At 37.9% G+C, this 26,609-nt stretch overlaps 1 protein-coding gene across 1 annotated transcript in view; it reads right to left on the bottom strand.

Moving 5' to 3' along the window:
- zranb3 (zinc finger, RAN-binding domain containing 3) overlaps positions 1–26,609 on the bottom strand; it is a 278,301-nt gene that overhangs the window by 202,646 nt on the left and 49,046 nt on the right. Inside the window, exons 5-6 of the mRNA XM_062059225.1 lie at positions 18,295–18,380; positions 10,949–11,120 (exon numbers count right to left, since the gene is read on the bottom strand). Of these exons, the coding sequence (XP_061915209.1) occupies positions 10,949–11,120; positions 18,295–18,380 (258 nt within the window). The remainder of the gene's footprint in view (positions 1–10,948; positions 11,121–18,294; positions 18,381–26,609) is intronic.

The following is a 26,609-nucleotide window of genomic DNA, read 5'->3' as shown; positions in this document are numbered from 1 at the left end:
TTGCACTCAACATCAAGGGTTGGAATTGGGGGTTAAATCACCAAAAATTATTCCCAAGCACGGCGCCGCTGCTGCCCACTGCTCCCCTCACCTCCCAGGAGGTGAACAAGGGGATGGGTCAAATGCAGAGGACAAATTTCACCACACCTAGTATGTGTGTGACAATCATTGGTACTTTACTTTAACTTTACACTTACAAACTGTAGCATGCACACAAAAAAGCACATTTAATAAAAAAAAACGTTATTATGGTCTTACCTTTACTTATAAGTGCGGGAACAGTGGTGTTTGTGTTGGAAGAGTTGTGAATGAATGAAATATGAAATCCGCGCTGCCGTCTGCAGGTGTACCTAATGTTGTGTCCCTGTTCACGGCTCCTCCGGCGCGCCGCGCTAGCATTGTTGTTTTTGCATTTTTTGGCTTCTTGTTAAGTGACTTTTTTTGGGTGGATTCGGTCTTGCACGTGGAGGGTTTGGGTGTGGGCTTTGGTTGGTGTGGCGCTCCCGTCGGGCGGTGCATCGCGGCGGAGGTGCTTGGCACCAGGAGGCGGGGTTATGAGACGAGCCTCCAGTTTTATGATCGATCAGCACTAAAAATAGTTACACACATACAGTTGTTGACAAAATACACTGTACATTATATACCTCAGCTAACTAAACTATGGAAATGTATAATATAATTCATATAGCAATACGGTGTCACTGCACAGCAGGCCAGCAGTTAGCCGAGTCATTGCGCACAATCCATGTTGAGGCACAAATCAGTGACGTGCCTCAACTGGCTGCTGATCACCGCACCGTCTCTTCTCAGTATTTGAACGGCAAATGTGAAAATAAAAATAAAAATAATCTAAAACTGGTGAAGTTAAATGGAAAATAACTTTAGTATAATCACTGGATACATATAACAATTAAATTTATTTTTTTTCTTTTTACTATTTTTTTCTTTCCATGATGGCAGGTGAGGCCGTGCCTCCCCTGCCTCTAGTGACGGCACGCCACTGGTACATATGTAGCATCATCTGCAACAAAACTTGTGAATTTGGACTTATTTAATTAATAAGACATAAAGTTAGAAGGGGCTACATATTGCTTCAGCATATTAATGTGCGCCCTGAAAATGTGTCCCCGTGCAGTCATAAGTACAACACAAAATGTACAGATTATCAAAAAGCTTTTTTTGGGGGTGTAGAAAGGTCACCGTTTACATTACCAACAACATCTTTGACAATCAAGGCATGAACATAATCTAAATTTTGTATAGTATAATAATAATCAGCTTAAGTACTTATGTCCAAACACGGAAGTGTTGCCTATATCTTAACACGGCACATAGCTCCGCCCCCTCTGAAGTCATGCGTGCTCTCGCAGGGGATACAAAGAATTGCTATTGCGACATCCAGTGGACACATTTAGAACAGCAGTTTCTTTCATGTCAGCTCATTTTCATACATAGCAAACTCATCTTGCGGGTAAAACCTGTAAAACCTATAATATTGTGATACTATAGGGGTGTATTGATTCAATATAGATATTAGATTGTATTGGCCTGCATTAAAAAATGTCCTATACTAGAACTTAAATACAAGCAGTCTGTTCTGATCCTGCTAAGGGTTGCCAACTCTCTGTAAAAAAAAAAAGAAAAAAAGTACACCTTAAAATCAGGTCGACCTGATATTATTTGCCCTTTTTATTTGTGTGAAAGGAGTTTTTTTTACTATCTGCTAAGGCTGAATGGAGGCAACTAGACTCAGAAGAGTCCATTTGCAGACATTAAACCTTTTTGGATTATATGACCTGATGACTGACAATCTACACACATGTTTCTATATTATTTGATTTCAACCTGAATGTAATTAGATGTGCAGGTCTTGGACTATTACAAATATGTGTGAAATTAATTGTTCAATAATCTATTGTTTTGTGCAAAACAACAAAATGAACAGGATACAATGATCATTTGTTTCTAGTGTGACTATCAAAGTGGACTGTCACTATCATAAAGTGCAGTGTGACTATTATAAAGTGTAGTGTGACTATCATAAAGTGTTGTGTCACTATCATTAGGTGTAGTGTGACTAGTGTAGTGTGACTATCATAGTGTCGTGTGACTAACATACAGTGTAGTGTGACTATCATAAAATGTAGTATGACTATCATAAAGTGTTATGTCACAATCATAAGGTGTAGTGTGACTATCACACACTGTGGTATGACTATCATAAAGTGTAGTGTGACTATCATAAGGTGTAGAGTGACTATAATACACTGTAGTGTGACTATCATAAAGTGTAGCGTGACTATCATACAGCGTAGTGTGACTATCATAAAATGTAGTATGACTATCATAAAGTGTAATGTCACTATCATAAGGTAGTGTGACTATCATACACTGTAGTGTGACTATCATACAGTGTAGTGTGAATATTATAAAGTGAAGTGTCACTATCATAAAGTGCAATGTCACAATCATAAAGTGTAGTGTGACTATCATGAAGTGTAGTGTGACTATCATACAGTGTCGTGTAACTTTCATACAGTGTCGTGTAACTTTCATACAGTGTCGTGTGACTATCAGAAAATGTAGTGACTATCATAAAGTGTAGTGTGACTATCATAAAGTGTAGTGCGACTATCATAAAGTGAAGTGTCACTATCATGAAGTGCAGTGTCACAATCATAAAGTGTAGTGTGACTATCATAAAGTGTAGTGTGATTATTATAAAGTAAAGTGTCATTGTCATAAAGTGCAGTGTCACAATCATAAAGTGTAGAGTGACTATCATAAAGTGTTGTGTGACTATCATAAGGTGTAGTGTGACTATCATAAAATGTAGTGTGACTATCATACAGTGTAGTGTGACTATCATACAGTGTTGTGTGACTATCATAAAGTGTAGTGTCAGTATCATAAAGTGTATTGTCACTATCATGAAGTGTAGTGTCACGATCATAAAGTGCAGTGTCAGGCAAGCTATTGTCAAAGATGTACGGTATTTGATGAAATCTATTGATATGTTATGGACTATTTCTTATTATCACAGTAAAAAAAATATATACAGAAAAAAGTGCATCCCTTGACAGCTCTATACGGAACCCGTACTTATGTCTCTAAAAACGGGATGATTCCATCTTTTAAGGGCCGCTTGGCAACGTCTCTTCTTGCTAGCTAAGCTGACAGATAACAGGTTCCCTCAATTTGAGTCTTTACTTTCAAACACTGTAAAACGGATAACACAGAAATAGAGTGTACAGAAAATAACTACTCTGTGACATTCCAAAATAAACGGAAACATGTTGGAATGCTAATTTACGTTGCATATAAACATGCTACAAATGAGCATTAGCAATTGTACAGAGTTAGCTTAGCTTAGCTCCTTCTCTCCTGCTGCCTGTGTTTTGCTTTGTGTGTTTAGCGCTAGTCCTATATTCTGTACTACTTTGTTTAACATACTTAAATAATCGTTATTTGGACGTTTGTTCATCGTTTTAAAAATTGTGACACACCCAAGAATCGATAATTCAACCCACCCCTAAAAGTGAGGGTTCGACATTTTTTTTTGTGTGGTAATAAACACTCAGATTCATTTAATAAACAAACAAATGCCACTACTTCCTCCTGAGATAAATGACCTGTTTCAGCTGACTTCAGATAAAGGTCTTGTTCAAGAAAAGCTACAAAACACAACAAGAGCATTTCGGAAAGTTTTGCATGTACCTAATTGGCATCTCTATGGAGAAGCATTGACCATAGTTAGCCACAAAATAAAGCATTCGGGGGGATTGGGGTAAAAATGCAGCATCGTCACTTTTCTGGGCATCTTTCTTATTGTTGTGTCACTCCAAGAAATGTGTCTGGGTGCATAATTAGATCTGAAATAGCTCATTCAGTGCGTTTTCCCCCCACTTCTGCTGCGGCTGAAATGATAAGAAAAAAATAACCCAGGTAGGTTGTTGGGGCTTGTTGCCTCCGCTGGGAATGCAAAACTATGTGGACACACTTCCAAACTGAAACTCTTGAATTATTAGTATGAGGGATGTAAGGACCATTTCTAATACCAATCATTTATGAGTGAGAACGGCCGATAAGGACACAGATCAAACAAATTAGCGTATTTTCTTGACTATAGAGCGCACCGGTATTAGACTTAGACTTCCTTTTATTGTCATTCAAATTTCAACTCTGCAGTACAGATAAGAACGAAATTTAGTTGCATTAGCTCATGGTAGTGCAGGATAAAAGAGCAATAAGGTGCAGATATAAATAAATAGATTACTGTACAGATAAATATATTGCACTTTTGCATATGGATCCACGTTTATAGATGTATGTTTTGTTGTCTTTGTATTCCAGCGAGTTAATTAATTTTTGGGGGTAATTGAGGGGATTATTTTAATGCGTTCAAGAGTCTTATGGCCTGAGGGAAGAAGCTGTTACAGAACCTGGAGGTTCTGCTACGGAGGCTGCGGAACCTCTTTCTAGAGTCCAGCAGTGAAAACAGTCCTTGGTGGGGGTGGGAGGAGTCTCCGCAGATTTTCTGATCCCTGGTCATGCAGCGGCTTTTTGCGATCTCCTGGATAGGAGGAAGAGGAGTCCTGATGATCTTTTCCACCGTCATCACCACTCTCTGCAGAGACTTCCAGTCTGAGGCACAGCAGGCTCCAGTCCAGACAGAGATGCTCTATAGTGCCTCTGTAGAATGTGGTGAGAGCGCAATTGGCTAAAGTGTTTGGCCACCCATCCAAATGATCAGAATCAGGTGTCCTAATCACTTGGCCCGGCCACAGGTGTATAAAACCAAGCACTTAGGCATGGAGACTGTTTCTACAAACATTTGTGAAAGAATGGGCCGCTCTCAGGAGCTCAGTGATTTCCAGCGTGGAACTGTCATAGGATGCCACCTGTGCAACAAATTCCTAAATATTCCAAAGTCAACTGTCGGCTTTATTATAAGAAAATGGAAGAGTTTGGGAACAACAGCAACTCAGCCACGAAGTGGTAGGCCACGTAAACTGACAAAGAGGGGTCAGCGGATGCTGAAGCGCATAGTGCTAAGACTTTCTGCACAGTCAGTTGCTACAGAGCTCCAAACTTCATGTGAACTTCCAATTAGCCCACGTACAGTACGCAGAGAGTTTCATTAAATGGGTTTCCATGGCCGAGCAGCTGCATCTAAGCCATACCTCAATAAGTCCAACGCAAAGCGTCGGATGCAGTGGTGTAAAGCACGTCGCCACTAGACTCTAGAGCAGTGGAGACGCATTCTCTGGAGTGATGAATCACGCTTTTCCATCTGGCAATCTGACGGACGAGTCTGGGTTTGGAAATTGCCAGGAGAACGCTAAATTTCGGACAGCATTGTGCCGAGTGTGAAATTTGGTGGAAGAGGAATAATGGTGTGGGGTTGTTTTTCAGGAGTTGGGCTTGGCCCCTTAGTTCCAGTGAAAGGAACTTTGAATGCTCCAGGATACCAAAACATTTTGGACGTTTCCATGCTCCAAACCTTGTGGGAACAGTTTGGAGCGGGCCCTTTCCTCTTCCAACATGACTGTGCACGAGTGCACAAAGCAAGGTCCATAAAGACATGGATGACAGAGTCTGGTGTGGATGAACTTGACTGGCCTGCACAGAGTCCTGACCTGAACCCGATAGAACACCTTTGGGATGAATTAGAACGGAGACTGAGAGCCAGGCCTTCTTGACCAACGTCAGTGTGCGACCTCACTAATGCACTTTTGGAAGAATGTTCGAAAATTCCTATAAACACACTCCGCAACCTTGTGGACAGCCTTCCCAGAAGAGTTGAAGCTGTAATAGCTGCAAAAGGTGGACCAACATCATATTGAACCCTATGGGTTAGGAATGGGATGGCACTTCAAGTTCATATGTGAGTCAAGGCAGGTGGCCAAATACTTTTGGCAATATAGTGTAAGTCGCACCCACTAAATTTTGGGAAATTTTTTTTTTCATATATTAGCTGCACCGGACTATGAGCCGCAGGTATATACACTGGGAAATGAGGTATTTACACAAAATGATTCCGTTAATGTTTATTTACATACTTTAATCGTTTCCAAACGGTGTTTGTAACCCGGCAGTAAAACAGTTGATCAGACAAAACATAAGTCATCGTCATGGACTCACTAACTGCGGAAACTAGCTCTCCAATCAGCTAAACAGACTCAATAATTCAACGGCGACGTTTTGGTGAATTTACTGAAGAATTTTTGAAACTGAAACAATACAAAAAGAATGCCGCTGTAAGTTAATATTCCCAATAAAGACACTCGTAAAGCTAATGCTAATGACGCTGGCTTAATTACATTACGATAGCACGTACAAATATGCATGAAAACACTCCTACAGACATCACAAACGGGACGGTTCAGTGAGTATAAATGGTTTTAGTTATATTGTAAAACTTAGAAACGTTGCTTGGAGCGATGAATGAAGAATCCGTGCGAGTAGAAACACTATGTACGAAGAAGACGGAACGGCACTTGTATTATCCAGTCCGACCTACTAAACAGAAGGAAGTACTATAGACGTTCACACCGCAGCGCCCGCAGTGAGCAAACTCGTTTAAAAGATGGCACCATAGCACAAACAATGACACACCTTTTCAGTGTCTTTGCTTGTTTTTTGGTAAAATAATTTGCATTACGGTCGTTAGCGAAGAAAAATCCATAAATTAGCCACACTGTTTTATAAACCACAGGGTACAAAGCGTAGGAAAAAAGCCGCTGCTTATAGTCCGGAATATACGGTAACTGTAAATCTGTTTATTTATAATCTGTTATATACTGTATATTTATTTTTGTACCTTATTTTACCCCAAACCAATAACTATCTTATCAGAAAATGAACAAAACATTTTTGTTCATCTGTATTGTATGCCGGTATACATTTCTTACATTATGAAGTGAAATGATGTTCAATATTACAAACCCTGTTTCCATATCAGTTAGGAAATTGTGTTGGATGTAAATATAAACGGAATACAATGATTTGCAAATCCTTTTCAACCCATATTCATCAGTGTGTGAATGTGTGTGTGAATGGGTGAATGTGGAAATACTGTCAAAGCGCTTTGAATACCTTGAAGGTAGAAAAGCGCTATACAAGTATAACCCATTTATCATTTATTTATTCAATTGAATGCACTACAAAGACAAGATATTTGATGTTCAAACTCATAAACTTTATTTTTTTTTTGCAAATAATAATTAACTTAGAATTTCATGGCTGCAACACGTGCCAAAGTAGTTGGGAAAGGGCATGTTCAGCACTGTGTTACATGGCCTTTCCTTTTAACAACACTCATTAAACATTTGGGAACTGAGGAGACACATTTTTTAAGCTTCTCAGGTGGAATTCTTTCCCATTCTTGTTTGATGTACAGCTTAAATTGTTCAACAGTCCGGGGGTCTCCGTTGTGGTATTTTAGGCTTCATAATGCGCCACACATTTTCAATGGGAGACAGGTCTGGACTACAGGCAGGCCAGTCTAGTACCCGCACTCTTTTACTATGAAGCCACGTTGATGTAACACGTGGCTTGGAATTGTCTTGCTGAAATAAGCAGGGGCGTCCATGGTAACGTTGCTTAAATGGCAACATATGTTGCTCCAAAACCTGTATGTACCTTTCAGCATTAATGGCGCCTTCACAGATGTGTAAGTTACCCATGTATTGGGCACTAATACACCCCCATACCATCACAGATGCTGGCTTTTCAACTTTGCGCCTTTAACAATCCGGATGGTTCTTTTCCTCTTTGGTCCGGAGGACACAACGTCCACAGTTTCCAAAAACAAATTGAAATGTGGACTCGTCAGACCACAGAACACTTTTCCACTTTGTATCAGTCCATCTTAGATGAGCTCCGGCCCAGCGAAGCCGACGGCGTTTCTGGGTGTTGTTGATAAACTGTTTTCGCCTTGCATAGGAGAGTTTTAACTTGCACTTACAGATGTAGCGACCAACTGTAGTTACTGACAGTGGGATTCTGAAGTGTTGCTGAGCCCATGTGGTGATATCCTTTACACATTGATGTCGCTTGTTGATGCAGTACAGCCTGAGGGATCGAAGGTTGCGGGCTTAGCTGCTTACATGCAGTGATTTCTCCAGATTCTCTGAACCCTTTGATGATATTACGGACCGTAGATGGTGAAATCCCTAAATTCCTTGCAATAGCTGGTTGAGAAAGGTTTTTCTTAAACTGTTCAACAATTTGCCCACGCATTTGTTGACAAAGTGGTGACCCTCGCCCCATCCTTGTTTGTGAATGACTGAGCATTTCATGGAATCTACTTTTATACCCAATCATGGCACCCACCTGTTCCCAATTTGCCTGTTCACCTGTGGGATGTTCCAAATAAGTGTTTGATGAGCATTCCTCAACTTTATCAGTATTTATTGGCACCTTTCCCAACTTCTTTGTCACGTGTTGCTGGCATCAAATTCTAAAGTTAATGATTATTTGCAAAAAAAAAAAAATGTTTATCAGTTTGAACATCAAATATGTTTTCTTTGTAGCATATTCAATTGAATATGGGTTGAAAATGATTTGCAAATCATTGTATTCCGTTTATATTTACATCTAACACAATTTCCCAACTCATATGGAAACGGGGTTTGTACATATATTGATGACTCATACACTGCAGGCCAGGCACTTGTTTACATTTAATAAACAGAACTCTGCAATGTTCATGAAGATATTAAGTGTTCTGTCTTTTATAGGTAAGTGAACATTTATTATACACACTGCATACATATGCTGAATAGCATCCTTGTAACCAGAGAAAGCATAAAAGGAGCTTTAATTTGATACACAACTCACTTCCCTAACTTTAGTATCAAGAAAGTTACAGTACATTTTGTTCAAAGATATGCTGTTGTTCCATATTGTTTTACAATTGGCTCCAAAGCTGCAAAGTTTTCCTTTTATCTATCCCGGGGGTCTGCAACCTGCGGCTCTACATGCGGCTCTTTAGCGCCACCCTAGTGGCTCTTTGGAGCTTTTTCAAAAATGTATGAAAATAGAAAAAGATGAGGGAAAAAATATATTTTTGTTTTAATATGGTTTCTGTGGGAGGACAACATGACACAAACCTCCCTAATTGTTAGAAATCCCACTGTTTGTATGAAACATTATTCTCTGATGAGAGTATTTGGCGAGCACCGTTTTGTCCTACTAATTTTGGTAGTCCTTGAACTCGCCGTAGTTTGTCTACCTGTATAACTTTCTTCAACGATGCCGGAGAAAGACGTGTTTTATGCCACTCATTCTTTGTCTCGTTTTGTCCACCAATCTTTTTATACTGTGCGTGAATGCACAAAGGTGAGCTTTGTTGATGTTATTAACTTGTGTGGAGTGCTTATCAGGCATATCTGGTCAGTGTATGACTGCAAGCTAATCAAGGCTAACATGCTATTTAGGCTAGCTTTATGTACATATTGCATCATTATGCCTTGTTTGTAGGTATATTTGGGCTCATTTGATTTCCTTTACTTATGTCCTCTGTGTATTTAATTTATATTTGCATTTCTCATGACCTATTACCTGTATATAATATTGCCTGTGGTTTGTGTGCCGTTATTGACCACAGCAAACGTAACCCAGCTTGCATAGATAGTTATAAATCCATTCAATCCATCCACACTTGGACACACACATCTTTACCTTTGGCCATTCTAAGACAGTAATTTTCAGGAGTTATCTCACCCCGTAGCAGCCTCCATTTTACTAATGTTTTCCGACGTTGTAAAAATGTGTGTAGAATAAATATTACATTTCAACATTTCTGTCAACGAAGATTTGTGTCAGCCTGCGACACATTTTCATAGTAGGCTAATATAGCTACCGTAATATAGACACTTACATCATGTGTTGCCTTCATTATAACACTTATAGGACTTTTATTTTTTGCGACTCCAGACAGATTTTTTTTTTTGTATTTTTGGTCCAATATGGCTCGTTCAACATTTTGGGTTGCAGGGATGATACTTGTAAGAAACGTACTTTATTTGTCGCCATGGAGGCGAGGATTAGTGATTTAGAAGTAGCGAAAACACTGCCGACTGCGGATGGATGTTAGCTGCTAGCTAGCTAGCCATGCCTTAAAGCATCTCTTCCTGAGGGCGTTTCAGTGTTATAACTTCACCTTTATCGTTAGTTTTTAGGCCAAAATGCATTTGTTCTCCCTTTTCTGTCTACAGACTGTCTGCTTGTAAGTACTCTGTGATTGTGCGCTGCCCAACATGCTCCTCTGCTCGTAAACGCGCCGTCATGACCGTTAAAAAAATAAATAAAAAAATTAATTGGAAACCGGTACTTTTCAAACAGAGTAAGTACCGTTTTTGATCCATTAGTACCGTGATACTATAGAGTACCGGTATACCGTACAACCCAAGTGTGTGGTGTGTAATATATAAATAAAAAGACTCAGCGAGCAAATGTAACGCTCGATCGTCCATTTTGTATTCAAGAGACAGGACGAACTGAAACACATTTAAACGAGATGTCTTTTAATGCCACACAATTTTCACTTTTTTGAGTGGATTACTATTGGCCTGTGGATGAACACGTCGTGAGTAAAGAGCATTCACTTTGAACTGACATGGCGTGCGTGACTGTGAGGAACTTTTAAAGAGGAAATATGGTTCCGTGACAAACTTTTACATGGCGTTGCTTCCTTATTTGTCATTATATACCGATAGCAGTATTGTTAGACCAGAATCTTCAAGGTCCTCATGGACTGACCAAAAATACCGGTACATCCTTACTCTCAGCTGCCATATTTGTTTCCGCTTTGTCGATTGGTGCACCACACAAACCAAATTAAAGTTCTCACGTTCATGTTTAATCCATAATCTTGGTGGACAGCTCCAAAGGTGCACCAATCAACACCCCCAAAATGCTAGAAAATCTAGCGTGAATTTACCTTTGCAGCCTCTTTTGGAAGGTCGAAGGGGATGCGCTGGCGGATTTTGGGGGGAAGCTGACTTAGCACCTCAGCCTTAAGGCGACGGATCATGATCTGGCTAAGTCGCTGGTGCAGCTCCTCCAGGTTGGACGCCCCACGACTGTCCCATTGCCTGCGCGTCCCAAAGTACCTGCAGGAGAAGGAATTAGAAGTGACAAATGGGTTAAAAAATACATTAGCAGCTGAAGCAAACTTCCCTGAATACTTATTTACAGCAACACCCTCAAGGAGTAGTTAAACACATTTAAACATTCCCACCTGGGAGCCGCCTGGCACTACGACAGTCTCGCATTGTGCAGGGCTGAGAAGCTCAGCGTTGCGCAGTCGGGGATCGCTTTTCTTTTTTTTTTTTTTTACGGCTGGGCAATTTGCAGAGCGGCAAAGCAATTTGTCTCGGGGCCACGGCAAACTTTCACAACTCATCAGCCAAATGGGTTCTTAGAATAAAAGTGGCCTTGTAGACAAAGGCTGGTTATCTGCCACGCGTGTTGGCTGGACAAAGTGAAGGCGGCGTTGCCAAAATGTGCACACTTTACACTTGAGTGCAGCTTTGTTCCAGCTTTTTTGTCACACGACACGTTGAGATTCCTGTATGGAGGAGTGTATGTGGACATGCCCATACATTGCATGGACTTATGGCCATTGACTTGTCCTCCTTCCTTCCAAAAGAGCATGTGTACAGTCAGTATTGTATGTGCACCCCACTTTTTACCTCTGTTTACCTTATTTGATCTGTTTCACCTTTGTTTACCTATATTTACCTTCTTTTACTTGTTTACCCACTTTTTTTTACCTCTGTTCACCTTATTTTACCTTCCTTTATCTATGTTTTACCTTCTTTTACCTATGTTTACCTGTTTTTACTTGTTTACCCACTTTTCATCTCTGTTGACCTTATTTTACTTTCTTTTATCTATGTTTTACCTTCGTTTACCTATGTTTACCTCCTTTAAGTTGTTTACCTATGTTTACCTTATTTTACCTTCTTTTATCTATTTTACCTTCTTTTGCCTGTTTACCTATTTTAACTTGTTTACCCACTTTTTACCCCTGTTTACCTTATTTTATCTATGTTTTACCTTATTTTACCTATGTTTTCCTCCTTTTACTTGTTTACCCACTTTTTAACCTTTTTTTTTTACCTTTTTTACCTTATTTTACCTGCTTTTACTTGTCTACCCACTTTTTTACCTCTGTTTACCTTATTTTATCTATGTTTTACCTTCTTTTACCTATGTTTTCCTCCTTTTACTTGTTTACCCACTTTTTACCTTTTTTACCTTATTTTACCTGCTTTTACTTGTCTACCCACTTTTTTACCTCTGTTTACCTTCTTTTATCTATGTTTTATCTTCTTTCACCTATGTTCACCTCCTTGTACTTGTTTACCCACTTTTTTACCTCTGTTTACCTCATTTTACCTTCTTTCAGCTATGTTTTACCTTATTTTACCCATGTTTACCTGCTTTTACTTGTTTACCCACTTTTTTACCACTGTTTATCTTATTTTACCTTCTTTTATCTATGTTTTATCTTTTTTTTTACCTATGTTTACCTGCTTTTACTTGTTTACCCACTTTTTACCTATGTTTATCTTATGCTACCTTCTTTTATCTATGTTTTACATTCTACAGCCCTTTGAGACACTTGTGATTTAGGGCTATATAAATAAACATTGATTGATTGATTGATTGATTTTAGCTATGTTTACCTCCTTTTACTTGTTTACCCACTTTTTACCTTATTTTACCTTCTTTAAACTATGCTTTTACCTTATTTTATCTAATTTTACTTCTTTTTTCTTGTTTACTTACTATTTATGTTCTTTTTCGATGTTAACCTACTTTTATGTTTATTTTACTTATGTTTACACATTTTTTATTTTATTTTGTAGGTTTACCTACTTTTTTTTTACCGTCTTTTACCTCTGTTTACCTACTTTTTTTTACCTTCTTGTACCTTTTTCTACCTACCTTTTTTAACCTTCTTCTACATATGATAGGTTTATCTACTTGTCACCTTCTTTTACCTCTATTTTTAATCTTCTTTTACCTAGCTAGGTTTAGCTACTTTTAGATTCCTGTATGGAGGAGTGTATGTGGACATGCCCATACATTGCATGGACTTATGGCCATTGAGTTGTCCTCCTTCCTTCCAAAAGAGCATGTGTACAGTCAGTGTAGAGATACTGTATGTGCGCCCCACACCAACATGTCCACCCATGCCTTTGAAGGCCTTACTTTGGGCACTGAGACATGTAACTTTCAATGCTGTGTGTGTGTGTGTGTGTTTTTGCGTGTGTGTGTGGCATTCCCTCCACAGACACCATGCTATCATGTAAGGGTGGCCCATCCTTTCCCAAGCTTCCCACTTTGAAGGGCCTCCAAGTCAGTCCATCTGATGTATTTGGCGTTAAATTCTCTGGCGCTCAGTCAGGTGCAGAGAAACAACAACTTTTTTGTGTACCTTATTAGTTTCTGTGGCTCCCAAAATATATATTCCTGTTTCCCCACCATAACATTACAGTTCATATTAAGTCGTGTCTAGAGCGGCAGCTATCAAATATTTTAGTAATCGAGCATTCTATCGAATATCCCGATCGATTAATCGAGTAATAGAATAAATCATATTTTTGCTTATTTTTATTTTTTATTTTTTGTGCTATCCAGCTTCTTAGGCAAATCATATTGTTGATGTAGATGCCCATATCGGTTGTACAAATCTACTTTACGAAAGAGAAGTGTGGGATACTTCTCTTGTTGCCTTATTTGTACTTTGACTTTATTAAATGGATTTATATTATTATTTGGTGCAGCCGGGCCAGAGCAATATTTATGTTTAATTAAGGTTTAATTACACATGTTAAGATGTGCCCTAAATTATTGCTTTTGGCCTAATTGTCTTTTATTTCCTAAACAGCTATTTTCATTATTGAAGGCTGACATGCACAGCTGAAATGCGTCTGTGGTTGATTGTGCCAATTTGTGTGTGCAAATAAAAACAGGTGCGCTCACAGCCCTATGTGCTGTGTGGTGTGACCGCATAAACAAAGTTCTTGTTTCTCGTGTGTTTTTGATGATTATTATACGGTGTCATTTAAATGGTGGTTTCTCCACGCAAATCCGGTGAGCTGTTTTCAACCTGCCAACAATACATAAACAATATAAAAAGACAAACCACTTAATAATGACAACAACAGTTTTAAATTTTAAGAATGCAATACAGTTCCTTGCATTCTTTGAATGCAAAATAGTAATCAATGTTCATTTTGTCATCATAACATGTTTGAGATGAAAACACATATATATAAAATTAGTTCAAAATTAATATTCCCTGAGAAAGTGAAAAGAAAACTATATTCTTAGTATCAAAAATAAAACAATAGGAACAGTTTTCATTATATCAAACATAAAAAGTGGATTAGGTAGTGCCTTTAATACTGCATTTGAAATGTGCAACCAGTGGGGATTCACCATCAAGCAAAAACTACGCATGCTCAGAAAAGTAGCGGCAGATTTACCGCCCGTCCGAGCACCCACTGGCAGAAATGTAGATCGTCGCCTATGCTATAGAGACTATAGTGGGTGAAAGTGAAAGCTATCCAAGTAGCATGTGGTTGCATGAGTTGAATAACCCAAATAACTTTGCACGACTGCTTTCGCGTGGTTACTAATAAAAGGCTAATTGAACACGACAGCTCGGATAGCGTTGTTAGTTTGCAACACCTTTTGGCGTCATTTGATGACTACGCGGGAGTGAAAGAACATATCCTGGTTATCATAATGAATACAATTTATTTTACTAACACTAATATTAACGTTTGCGTTTACATTTGATAATAGATGACTTAGCTCGCCTCTGGACGTCCCTCAAATCGGTGCTGCAGCATCAAACTTGTGCTATTGTGGTATGCAAGCTCCACTTTGCTATGTTTGCATACGACTGCGTTTTCCTTCCATTTTAGTGTGAACAACTTTTGTCGCTTCTTAATTCCCCTGTTTTGCTATGGCACTTGTCCACTGCTTTCTGCGGCGTCTGCCATTGCGAGTTATGTCGGCGATAAAGTTTACTAAACTCAAGCGTATTTAAAGGAGCGGTGTTGTGCTGTGCAGGGGGCGTATGATCTGATGTAAACAGGCTGTGCAATACCTAAACAATCCGTGCAAAACGTGAGCTTTGACTACAAAACGAAGCAAAATGCCGTAAAAAATTAAATAAATAAAAACTCAACGATGCCTCCAGGCAGCGAAAATTCTTTGAATATATTTTGTAATCGAATTACTCGAGTTACTCAAGGAATCGTTTCAGCTCTCGTCATGTACAAGAGCTGCTTTTGTAATGTAATGACAAAATTGTGTCGTAATTACAAGGAATATTTGATTGCCATTTAAACAATTTAAAAACTAATAATCAGTTCACGTTAGGGTAGGATAATCAACTGAAATGTGTACAAATGAGGCACAATATATCAATTATAAATTAAATATAGTACATTATTTAGACTGAAGAGCAATCAAGAAACCACAGTTTTCGACTTTACTCGGGATGGGTACCAAATGTTTTACTTTTATAGGTACCGCACAAATTCCATCAGTACTACAGAGTACCGATTTAGGTAGAGTGCCCTAATTGGAAAGCTTTGTTGCACATAACGGTTGCAGACTTGGCATCGGCTCAAGCACTTGGCGGGCAAACAGGCGTATTGTTAGCAGACTGCCTCCAGGTCAGTGGTCTTAAATTCAATATACCTTTTTTTACTGTACCTATGTTACCTACTTTTTTACCTCTGATTACCTGATTTTATCTATGTTTTACCTTCTTTTACCTGTTTACCTCCTTTTACATGTTTACCCACTTTTTACCTCTGTTTACCCACTTTTTACCTTATTTTACCTTGTTTAAACTATGTCCTTACCTTCTTTTATCTAAGTTTACTTATTGTTTGTTTACTTACCGTTTACTAGGGCTGTGAATCTTTGGGTGCCCCACGATTCGATTCAAAATCGATTCTTGGGGATACGATTCGATTCAAAATCTTTTTTTTTTTTAATTCAACACAATTCTCGATTCAAAAACGATTTTTTTTCCCGATTCAAAACGATTCTCTATTCATTCAATACATAGGATTTCAGCAGGATCTACCCCAGTCTGCTGACATGCAAGCAGAGTAGTAGATTTTTGTAAAAAGCTTTTATAATTGTAAAGGACAATGTTTTATCAACTGATTGCAATAATGTAAATTTGTTTTAACTATTAAATGAACCAAAAATATGACTTTTTTTAATCTTTGTGAAAATATTGGACACAGTGTGTTGTCAAGCTTATGAGATGCGATGCAAGTGTAAGCCACTGTGACACTATTGTTGATTTTTTATTTATTTTTTATAAATGTCTAATGATAATGTCAATGAGGGATTTTTAATCACTGCTATGTTGAAATTTTAACTAATATTGATACTGTTGTTGTTAATATTAATTTTTGTTTCACTACTTTTGGTTTGTTCTGTGTCGTGTTTGTGTCTCCTCTCAATTGCTCTGTTTATTGCAGTTCTGAGTGTTGCTGGGTCGGGTTTGGTTTTGGACTTGGATTGCATTGTTATGGTATTGCTGTGTATTGTTTTGTTGGATTGATTAATTTAAAAAAATAAAATAAAATTAAAAATAAATAAATACAAATAAAAAAATCGATTTTTAAAAATGAAAATCGATTCTGAATCGCACAACGTGAGAATCGCGATTCGAATTCGAATCGATTTTTTCCCACACGCCTACTGTTTACTTACTATTTATGTTATTTTTCCTATGTTTACCCACTTTTATCTTTATTTTACTTATGTTTACATATTTTTTTTGTTTTATTTTGTAGGTCTACCTACTTTTTTACAATCTTTTACCCCTGTTTACCTACTTTTTAAAAAATACCTTTTTCTACTTACCTTTTTTTAACCTTCCTCTACCTATGATAGGTTTATCTACTTGTTACCTTCTTTTACTGCAATTTTTTAAATCTTTTTTTTTACCTCGATAGGTTTAGCTACTTTTTTACGGTCTTTTACCTTTTTTTAAATGTTTTTTTAACCTTCATTTTACAGATGTGTATATCTAAATTTTACCCTCTTTTACCTACAATATTACTTAATTACACCTATGATGTGATTGATTAATGTTTATCTACTTTTTACCTTATTTTACCAGTTTACCTACTTGTTACCTTCTTTTACCCATTGTGTACCTATTTTTTACCTTTTGTTTTCCTCCTTTTTTACTTATTTTGTTTTATCTTCTTTTACCATTTTGTAACCTTTCTTTACCTACTTTCTACCTTTTTTGTATCTACTTTCTTTTACCTGTTTACTTTTTCATTTACCTTCTTTTACTTATGTTTACCTTCCTTTACCTACCCTTTAAAAACCTACTTCTTTTTACCTTCTTTTACCAATGTTTGCCCCCCCCCCCCTTCTTTTACCTACTTTGGGACGGCGTGGCGAAGTTGGTAGAGTGGCTGTGCCAGCAATCGGAGTGTTGCTGGTTACTGGGGTTCAATCCCCACCTTCTACCTTCCTAGTCACGTCCGTTGTGTCCTTGGGCAAGACACTTCACCCTTTGCCTCTGATGGCTGCTGGTTAGCGCCTTGCATGGCAGCTCCCGCCATCAGTGTGTGAATGTGTGTGTGAATGGGTAAATGTGGAAATACTGTCAAAGCGCTTCGAGTACCTTGAAGGTAGAAAAGCGCTATACAAGTATAACCCATTTATCATTTACTTTATGTAGATATTGCCTTCAGAATCATGTTTTAACCACATGTGTTAACTACTTCTACCAGCAGCTGTAGTGACCCTGAGCAAGAGTAGGTCTTACGTCATAATAAATGTAAAACTGATTGTAAAAGTTGTATGTTTTGATACTGTTGAGTTTAGAAGAAGACATTTGCTATTTGTGTTTGCTTTGCTGTCATTTTTGTGTTTGCGCCGTTACTGTAGTTAGTTTCTAGTGGGATTCAATATTAGCATAATATAACTAGCTATTGCCGCCCAAAGTGCGCGGGCCGCAATTACACTATACTATGAAGTAGAGAGCACATTCAACTTAATGGCAAAAACTACTTCCTGACTATAGCAACACAACTAATACAAACTGAAATGAGACTGCGATGGGTAATAAAACCAGATTTAACAACTGGACAGCACAGTTCTTATTATGATCTCAATGTTAAAGAAAATACATTATTCATTATTAAACAAATCAACATCTATTACCACACAAAAATACCAAAAATTGGTACCGTTGAGTACCATTCGCCTCACCTGTAATGGGCATTGCAGTATTTCTTGGCGTAGTCCGTCCAGGTTCCAAACATTTTAGGGTAAAGTGCATCAATCTGCATAAAAAGCTGTGAAACACACAACCAGGAAACAAATCACAACAGCTGCTGACAGCTTGATGGCGTTACATTAAGTGAGCAGCAATCCTTCATGATGTGGCACACTCAGCAGTGCATCATTAGGATCCACTACGTCTCACCCACAAATACATAAAAAGTAAAACCCTCATGCATTTTATGGCTCGAAAGAAAGACAAACACATATTCCTCTTTCATGGTCAGTCATGTGACTCATCTCGTTGACCTTTTGCCTTTAGAGGAAAACTATAAAGCGTTGGTTACCCGGGTCAAACTGCTGTATGCCACCACCTACAATTTGATGATGACCTTTAAAGTGGCTATGAAATATTGACTCCCTTCATAATTGATGAAGATTATGAATCCTGCCGGCATCCAAGCACCACTCGGTGTCGTAAATGACACCATTCTTATCTTAATGTCTGGCAGCAAGACACCAGGATTTCTTACACATCCCTGACGCATGCGAGCGTATGAGAGTCCAGATCGTCCGAAGTGGTTTTTCAGGGCCGATATACGATATTTGGAACCGATATCTGAGTGGTTGTGCAGAAATATGGGGAAACAACTACAAGTGTGCACTTCATTCACTAACGGTGTTACAAAAAAGATAAATTAAAATAATACATAATGTTGGATATAGAGAACATACAAACCCTTTATTTATTAAATCACAATTATTGAAATTCAACGATTTGGTGCATTTACAAACATCTAAAATGATGTACAAAGCAAACTATAATCTGCTAGCCAAGAATGTACAACAATTCTTCTCAACAAAAGAGGAGAAATATAACCTTAGAGGAAAATCTAATTTAAAACATGTGTACGCACAACACTTCAAACCTTTAGTATATCAGTATGTGAAATTAAATTATGTAATGGATTAACCAAAGAAATCCAACAAAACACCAATATGATTCAGTTTAAGAGACTGTTAAAATTACAAGTGTTCACAAAGTCCACAGAACAATAATTATGATGAATATCTTGAACCCTTTTTTTAAATTATTTTTGAATTTGTATTTATTTTTATTGAGACAAATATAAATGATGTATTTATAATTTGTTTACTTACTATGGTATATTATTCCTTTATTATTATTTGTTCACTGTTATGTTACAGAGAACAAGGAAATAGGATAAAATTGCTATGCTATGAAAAGGGGTAGGATTAAATAAGCTCAGCTTCTTCCTACTCCTTTTCGGACGTGCTGTAATGAAACAACTGGAAATATGTGATGAATTACATTGTATCATATGCATGTTCCAAATAAACTGAAACTGAACTGAACTGAATATTTATTTGCATTAAATGTTAAAAATGAATAGTGTGTATCGTATGCTATTGAGTATATTTAAAACTTTATTATCTAAAAATGCAACAAATATAATACCATCATTAATTTTTTTAATTTTATTTTTTTAATGAAAACAAAATAAATATTTGCTTGAGTTATATCAAAGCAAGTTATTCATCAAATTGTAAACTGTAGAAATGACAATAGATTTTACAGTAAAAAAAAACCTGGCAGCTCAGTTGCCAGGATTTTACAGTAAAAAAAAAACTATAGTACCGTTGTTCCATTTACAGTAATATGCCTTTAAAACCATCGTAAATTTTTCGGTGAAGTTGTGGCAAGTCAGCTGCCAATTTTTTGTTTAGTTTTTTTACTGAAAAATAGATTTGTTTTTACAGTGTATGTATTACAAATACAATAATCAAATGCGCAGCAATTAATTTCATAATATCATGAGGTGAATTTGTATACATTTATATTAATAAATTATATACGGTTAGGGCAGCCATAACTGCAATGTGGCCCTCAGTGTAACCGTGTTTGACACCCCTGGTATATGTTAATAAACAGCTGGACAAGGCTTTAAGTTGTATTTTAACATTATTTTTTAGGAAACGTCGGACCAGTAACATCCTGTTTTAAGCTGCGCTAATGTTGTGGTTAATTTAGCAGCAAAAAAACATCAGGATATTTCACAAACACCTTTATTACGTGTGTCTAAGACAGGGATGTCAAACTGGTTTTCATAAAGGGCCACATGGCAGTTATGGCTGCCATCAGAGGGTCGCTTGTAACAGCGAATAATGTATGAATTTGCCTCTGGATTTCATTACTAATTATATAAATTGCTTTAAGTAGACTTTTGATTTTACAGTAAAAACTTAACATTTACAAAAATGTACTGTAAAATATTGTTTTTTTGTTGTTTTTTTTACAACATTTTACAGAAAATGGAAAAACAGTAACACTGTTTTTTTTGGGGGGGGGGTTACGGAAAAAGCTGGTTGTTATTTATCTACTTCACCAGTCATTCATTGTTTTAAATACTAAATATTGGTATCATACGTGTATATCAGGGGTGCCCACACTTTTTCTGCAGGCGAGCTACTTTTCAATTGACCAAGTCATGGGGATCTACCTCAATCATATATATCATTTATATTTATTTATGAAAGAGACGTATTTGTTAACAAGTTAAAGGTGTTTAATGATAATCCAAGCATGTTTAACACATCGATTCCTTTCTCTCATGAAGACAAGAATATAAATTGGTGTATTACCTGATTCTGATGACTTGCATTGATTGGAATCAGATAGTAGTGATGATAACGTCCACATTTTCAAATGGAGGAGAAAAAAAGTCCTCCTTTCTATCCTTTGTATACACTTTACAAGAAATACATTGGCGGCAAACTCCATAGCTTGCTAGCTTGTGCGCGCTAGCTTTCGGAGACTCTTAATTTGTTAGCGCAGGCAGGACGAAGCAGCGCTTTTATTGTGAAGGTAGGAACTGTGCAGTCGGTATTTCGAGTTTTGACGGCAGGTACGGCGCGAGAGTCTGTTGAAATAAAAAGTGTTTCTCGCCTTTCTGTCGGTCATTTTTTTCTTAATTATGAGCTGGCAGCAGCCAGCATTATCTCACAAGTGAATGTCAATCAAGTGAAAAAAGTGATGTCTTGGTGAAGATTGATTATCTGCAATTTTTAGGTATATTTTTTTAATACCTGGCTGGCGATCGACTGACACACCCTCAACCGGTAACTCGCAATCGACGTAATGGGCGCTGCTGGTGTATATGTCATATCTGCTGATGTAGTTGTAAAAATAAAATAATTTAAAAAAGGCCGATACCGACGTACGGTATAATGCCAAATATCAGCGACGATAATTGGTTGATCTCTATGTTGCGTGCGTGTGTGTGTGTGTGTGTATGGATACAGCCAAGTGTGTTAGGACTTAGAACCAGAAAACCCACACGCAGCACAATTCCTGTCCAATTTTTTTAGTATTTGCAGCAGTTTCTGGGCTAATGGCGGGTAATCAGCAGCACGGTCAAGGCTGTATTCAGAATTGGCCACTTGTTCCTCAGAGGCTTTACAGCACCCACTGCACAGCCTCAACATCGCCGGCCCCCGGACCTCTTGCACGCTGTTGATATAATAGGTGGGTGGAACGAGGGCACGTCCTCAACGGTTCAGCATGCCCTGAGCTGTGCGCTAACCCGATGTCAGAGCCACAGTGAGTAATGGTGGCAGCAGAAGGGAGACTGACAGTGAGGAAAGAGACCCGGCTTATCAGCTTTTATACTACGGATGATAAAATGTTATATGCAGCTTCCCATTCTGCTGGTGGAGAGGGAGGCTGATCTGAAAACTCACCTCATCACTGCTGGCAAGATCTTTTTTAGGAGCAAACAAGGCAGACAATAGCATATTTCTTAATGCAATTTGTAAATAACGAGAGAAGGTGACCAGCTGTAAATATTTTTATTTTCACCTACCGCATCGTACGCCCGTGCGTCAATTGTTAATGTGAAATATGAGTGCAGGACAGAGAAAAATCGGAAAGCGTCTGCGCTATTTACGAAACTAAACCAATCCATGGAGTGAAAGTTTTAATTAGGAACTGCACTTTTTACTGGAATTTTGCCTATCATTCACAATCCCTATGGAAGACCAGAACACGTATGTTTTTCTTTTTTTCGTAAAATACGGCAAGTACGAAGTGGCTAACAATGCAGCTAATGGGAGAAGAAAATTGTGCCCATAAATCCCTCTTAAAAAACATCAACAAACCGCAAACAAGACTCTATTTGCATCTAATGACTTGAATATTAACCAAGAATTTGCGATATTGTTATTATAAGTGCTAACACAGAGAGATAACTAGCTTATTCCGCTATATTGACATTAAGCTGGTGAGCTGCTGCATCGCCTCTGAGCTGGTGAAAGTTAATTTTAGATTATAAATAAAATCATGCCTCTCACCTGGATAGTAGAAGAATGTGGGCATGAACCGAGGAGTTGGTCAACTTTGACATCCAACTTATCCTAACTTAAGCTTTTCATCTGGAAAGTCGAACATCACCAAATAGGCTTGATGAAACCATTAAAACTAGGGTTGCTCATGTCTGCAGTATTCCCGCCACCCCGTAAGGGCCAACAGCGAGGAATGTGTCACTATGAAGCAGCAGTGGGATGAGTAGGAGAAGACTACGCATTCAACCTTAAAAAAATAATCAAAATAAATTGCGAAAATCGAGCTTTTAACGACGACTTGACAACGAAGTATGAATGTTCTTCCCCGAGCAAGTGCTCGACTCATTGTTTCCTGTCGGACCTTTTAAGCGACGGACACAGTGTCCTAGACAAGTATCAACAACGGTAGAAATACCAGCGTCTAAGCCTCATCACCAAAGATGGTCAAGTCTAGGTAAGTAGATATTGTGCATAAAGATATTTAGTTTGATTTGATTTTTTTGTCTAAGAGTGACTCCGGCTGATAAGGTTCGATGTGTTGAAGCGCAATGTTTTTTTCCTCCTCCCGGAATTTTTGCAGAACATTTGGGGTGAAATGGAGCGTCAACAGCGATGAAGTCCCACACAACAGACGCCATGTTTGTTTACAATGAGCTCAGGGGAAGTTTACGACAGGCTTACGGAATGGCACGTAGTAGAAAAGGAGCGCTTGATTTGCTCATTGTAACCCACCTACAGCACAGTATGTGTAATTTCACCTCATTGGAGCATTTTATAAAATTGGTTATCAGAGCTAATTAAGTTTTTATTTTTCATTTAATCACACTCCAACCCAATCCTAATTCTTATTTTGTCCATTTTCCCATGTTTTTTCCGTAAGTTTATCTGAGGTGTATTAAAATAAGCATTGCGCTTACCATGTATTTCTATATGTATCCCCTCCGCTTGTACCCAGAGCTTGTGTATTACTAAGAATGGTCGGGTGTCCGAATTGGCAGGGCTATCACCCGCAGCTATCTCAGTCAGTAGCTAGTCAAAGTTATTTTCTAATGCGATTGGATTTATCGCTGTGACATCAGAATCCCCCGATAGTCACACCAATAAAAGCGATATCATTACAAAAATAACTCTGATAACCGTTATAAAAACAAACAAACATTCCAATGAGGCGAGATTATCCATACTATGCTGTATGTAGGTTAGGGTGAGAAAATCAAGCGCTCCTTTTCAACAAATGTGCTGTACAGGACTGTCTCAGAAAATTAGAATATTGTGATAAAGTTCTTTATTTTCTGTAACGCAATTAAAAAAACAAAAATGTCATACATTCTGGAATCATTACACAACAACTGAAATATTGCATGCCTTTTATCATTTTAATATTGCTGATTATGGAATACAGCTTAAGAAAACTCAAAAATCCTATCTCAAAAAATTTGAATATTTCCTCAGACCAAGTAAAAAAAAAATTTATAACAGCAAAACAAAATCAAACATTTGAAAATATCAATTCATGCACTCAGTACTTCGTTGGGAATTATTTTGCACGGATTACTGCATCAATGCTCAAAAATCCTATCTAAAAAAATTTGAATATTTCCTCAGATCAAGTAAAAAAAAAAGATTTATAACAGTAAAACAAAATCAAACATTTGAAAATATCAATTAATGCACTCAGTACTTGGTTGGGAATTCTTTTGCACGGATTACTGCATCAATGCGGCGTGGCATGGAGGCAATCAGCCTGTGGCATTGCTGAGGTGTTATGGATGCCCAGGATGCTTCAATAGCAGCCTTTAGCTCATTTGCATTATTGGGTCTGGTGTCTTTCAGCTTCTTCTTCACAATACCCCACAAATTCTCTATAGGGTTCAGGTCAGGGGAGTTGGCAGGCCAATCGAGGACAGTAATGCCATGGTCAGTACACCAGTTACTGGTGGTTTTGGCACTGTGGGCAGGTGCCAGATCATGTTGGAAAATGAAATCATCATCTCTATAGAGCTTTTCAACAGATGGAAGCATGTAGTGCTCTAAAATCTCTAGAAGAGTCTGACTTGGGCTATTGAAAAGAAGCACTGGACAGTTGCAGAGTGGTCCAGAGTCCTGTTTTCAGACGAAAGCTCGTTTTGTATTTCATTTGGAAGTCAAGGCGCTAGAGTCTGGAGGAAGGCTGGAGAGGAGAAAAATTCAAGTTGCTTGAAATCCAGTGTGAAGTTCCCACAGTCAGCAATGGTTTTGGGAGCCATGTCAGCTGCTGGTGTTGGCTCACTGTGTTTCATCAAGTCCAGAGTCAATGCAGCTGTGTACCAAGAGATTTTAGAGCACTACATGCTTCCATCTGTTGAAAAGCTCTATAGAGATGATTATTTCATTTTCCAACATGATCTGGCCCCTGCCCACAGTGCCAAAACCACCAGTAACTGGTGTACTGACCATGGCATTACTGTCCTCGAGTGGCCTGCCAACTCCCCTGACCTGAACCCCATAGAGAATTTGTGGGGTATTGTGAAGAAGAAGCTGAAAGACAGCAGGCCCAATAATGCAAATGAGCTAAAGGCCGCTATTGAAGCATCCTGGGCATCCATAACACCTCAGCAATGCCACAGGCTGATTGCCTCCATGCCACGCCACATTGATGCAGTAATCCGTGCAAAAGAATTCCCAACCAAGTACTGAGTGCATTAGTTGACATTTTCAAATGTTTGATTTTGTTTTGCTGTTATAAATCTTTTTTTTTTTACTTAGTCTGAGGAAATATTCACATTTTTTGAGATGGGATTTTTGAGTTTTCTTAAGCTGTATGCCATAATCAGCAATATTAAAATAATAAAAGGCTTGCAATATTTCAGTTGATGTGTAATGAATCCAGAATGTATGACTTTTTTTTTTTTTAAATTTCATTACAGAAAATAAATAACTTTATCACAATATTCTAATTTTCTGAGACAGTCCTGTAAGCCCTGAGCTCATTGTAAACAAACATGGCGTCGAATGTGTGGGACTTTTTCACTGTTTCAGAAGGAGACAATTTGTCCGCTATGTACAACAAATGATCTGCAAACATTCCGCGAGAAGTAAGTATGGTACTGTACACATTTGCGCCGATTCGATACCAATTCCCGGTACCTGGGAATCGATACCGGTACTCAATGGTACCAATTTTTGGCACTTTTGTGTGTGTAAATAAAAGTTAAATTCGCAATAGAGTGGAAAAACAAGTTGACTTTATATGCTTATTTGTATTTCATTGTATCCATTAAACCATATCCAATTGTATTTACGATCTGCAAGGTATATGAAAATACCGTTGAAACATCTCAAAATGTCACAAATTAAATTTGAACATCTTCGGTAGATTGACGTCACTGTATTAACACTTCTGCACTCTCACCATATTATCAGATTAGGCAAACTGGAAATACGCAAAAATTAGAGAGAGATGTGCTCACAATATTTATACAAGACGTAAACACATATGTTTTTCTTTTTTTTGTATGCATTCTAAGTCGTAAATAAATAAATGCACACATAGTCTATCAATGGGGGCTCACTATTCCGTCCACAAAAACCTCTAAATAACCATCCAAAACCTGCCAACAATATTCTACTGTATATACAGTCGTGGTCAAACGTGTACATACACTTGTAAAGAACATAATGTCATGGCTGTCTTGAGTTTCCAATAATTTCTACAATTCTTATTTTTTTGTGATAAAGTCATTGGAGCACATACTTGTTTGTCACAAAAAACATTCATGAAGTTTGGTTCTTTTATGAATTTATTATGGGTCTACTGAAAATGTGACCAAATATACTGGGTCAAAAGTAAACATACAGCAATGTTAATATTTGGTTACATGTCCTTTGGCAAGTTTCACTGCAATAAGGCGCTTTTGTTTCATCTGACATCACATGAACAAAGATTAGACCTTCTGGAAGAA

Source organism: Entelurus aequoreus, linkage group LG01, assembly GCF_033978785.1.
Source record: "Entelurus aequoreus isolate RoL-2023_Sb linkage group LG01, RoL_Eaeq_v1.1, whole genome shotgun sequence".
NCBI classification, from domain to species: Eukaryota; Metazoa; Chordata; class Actinopteri; order Syngnathiformes; family Syngnathidae; genus Entelurus; species Entelurus aequoreus.
Note: the sequence above shows the minus strand (reverse complement) of the source record. Positions and strands in the feature narration are given on the sequence as shown.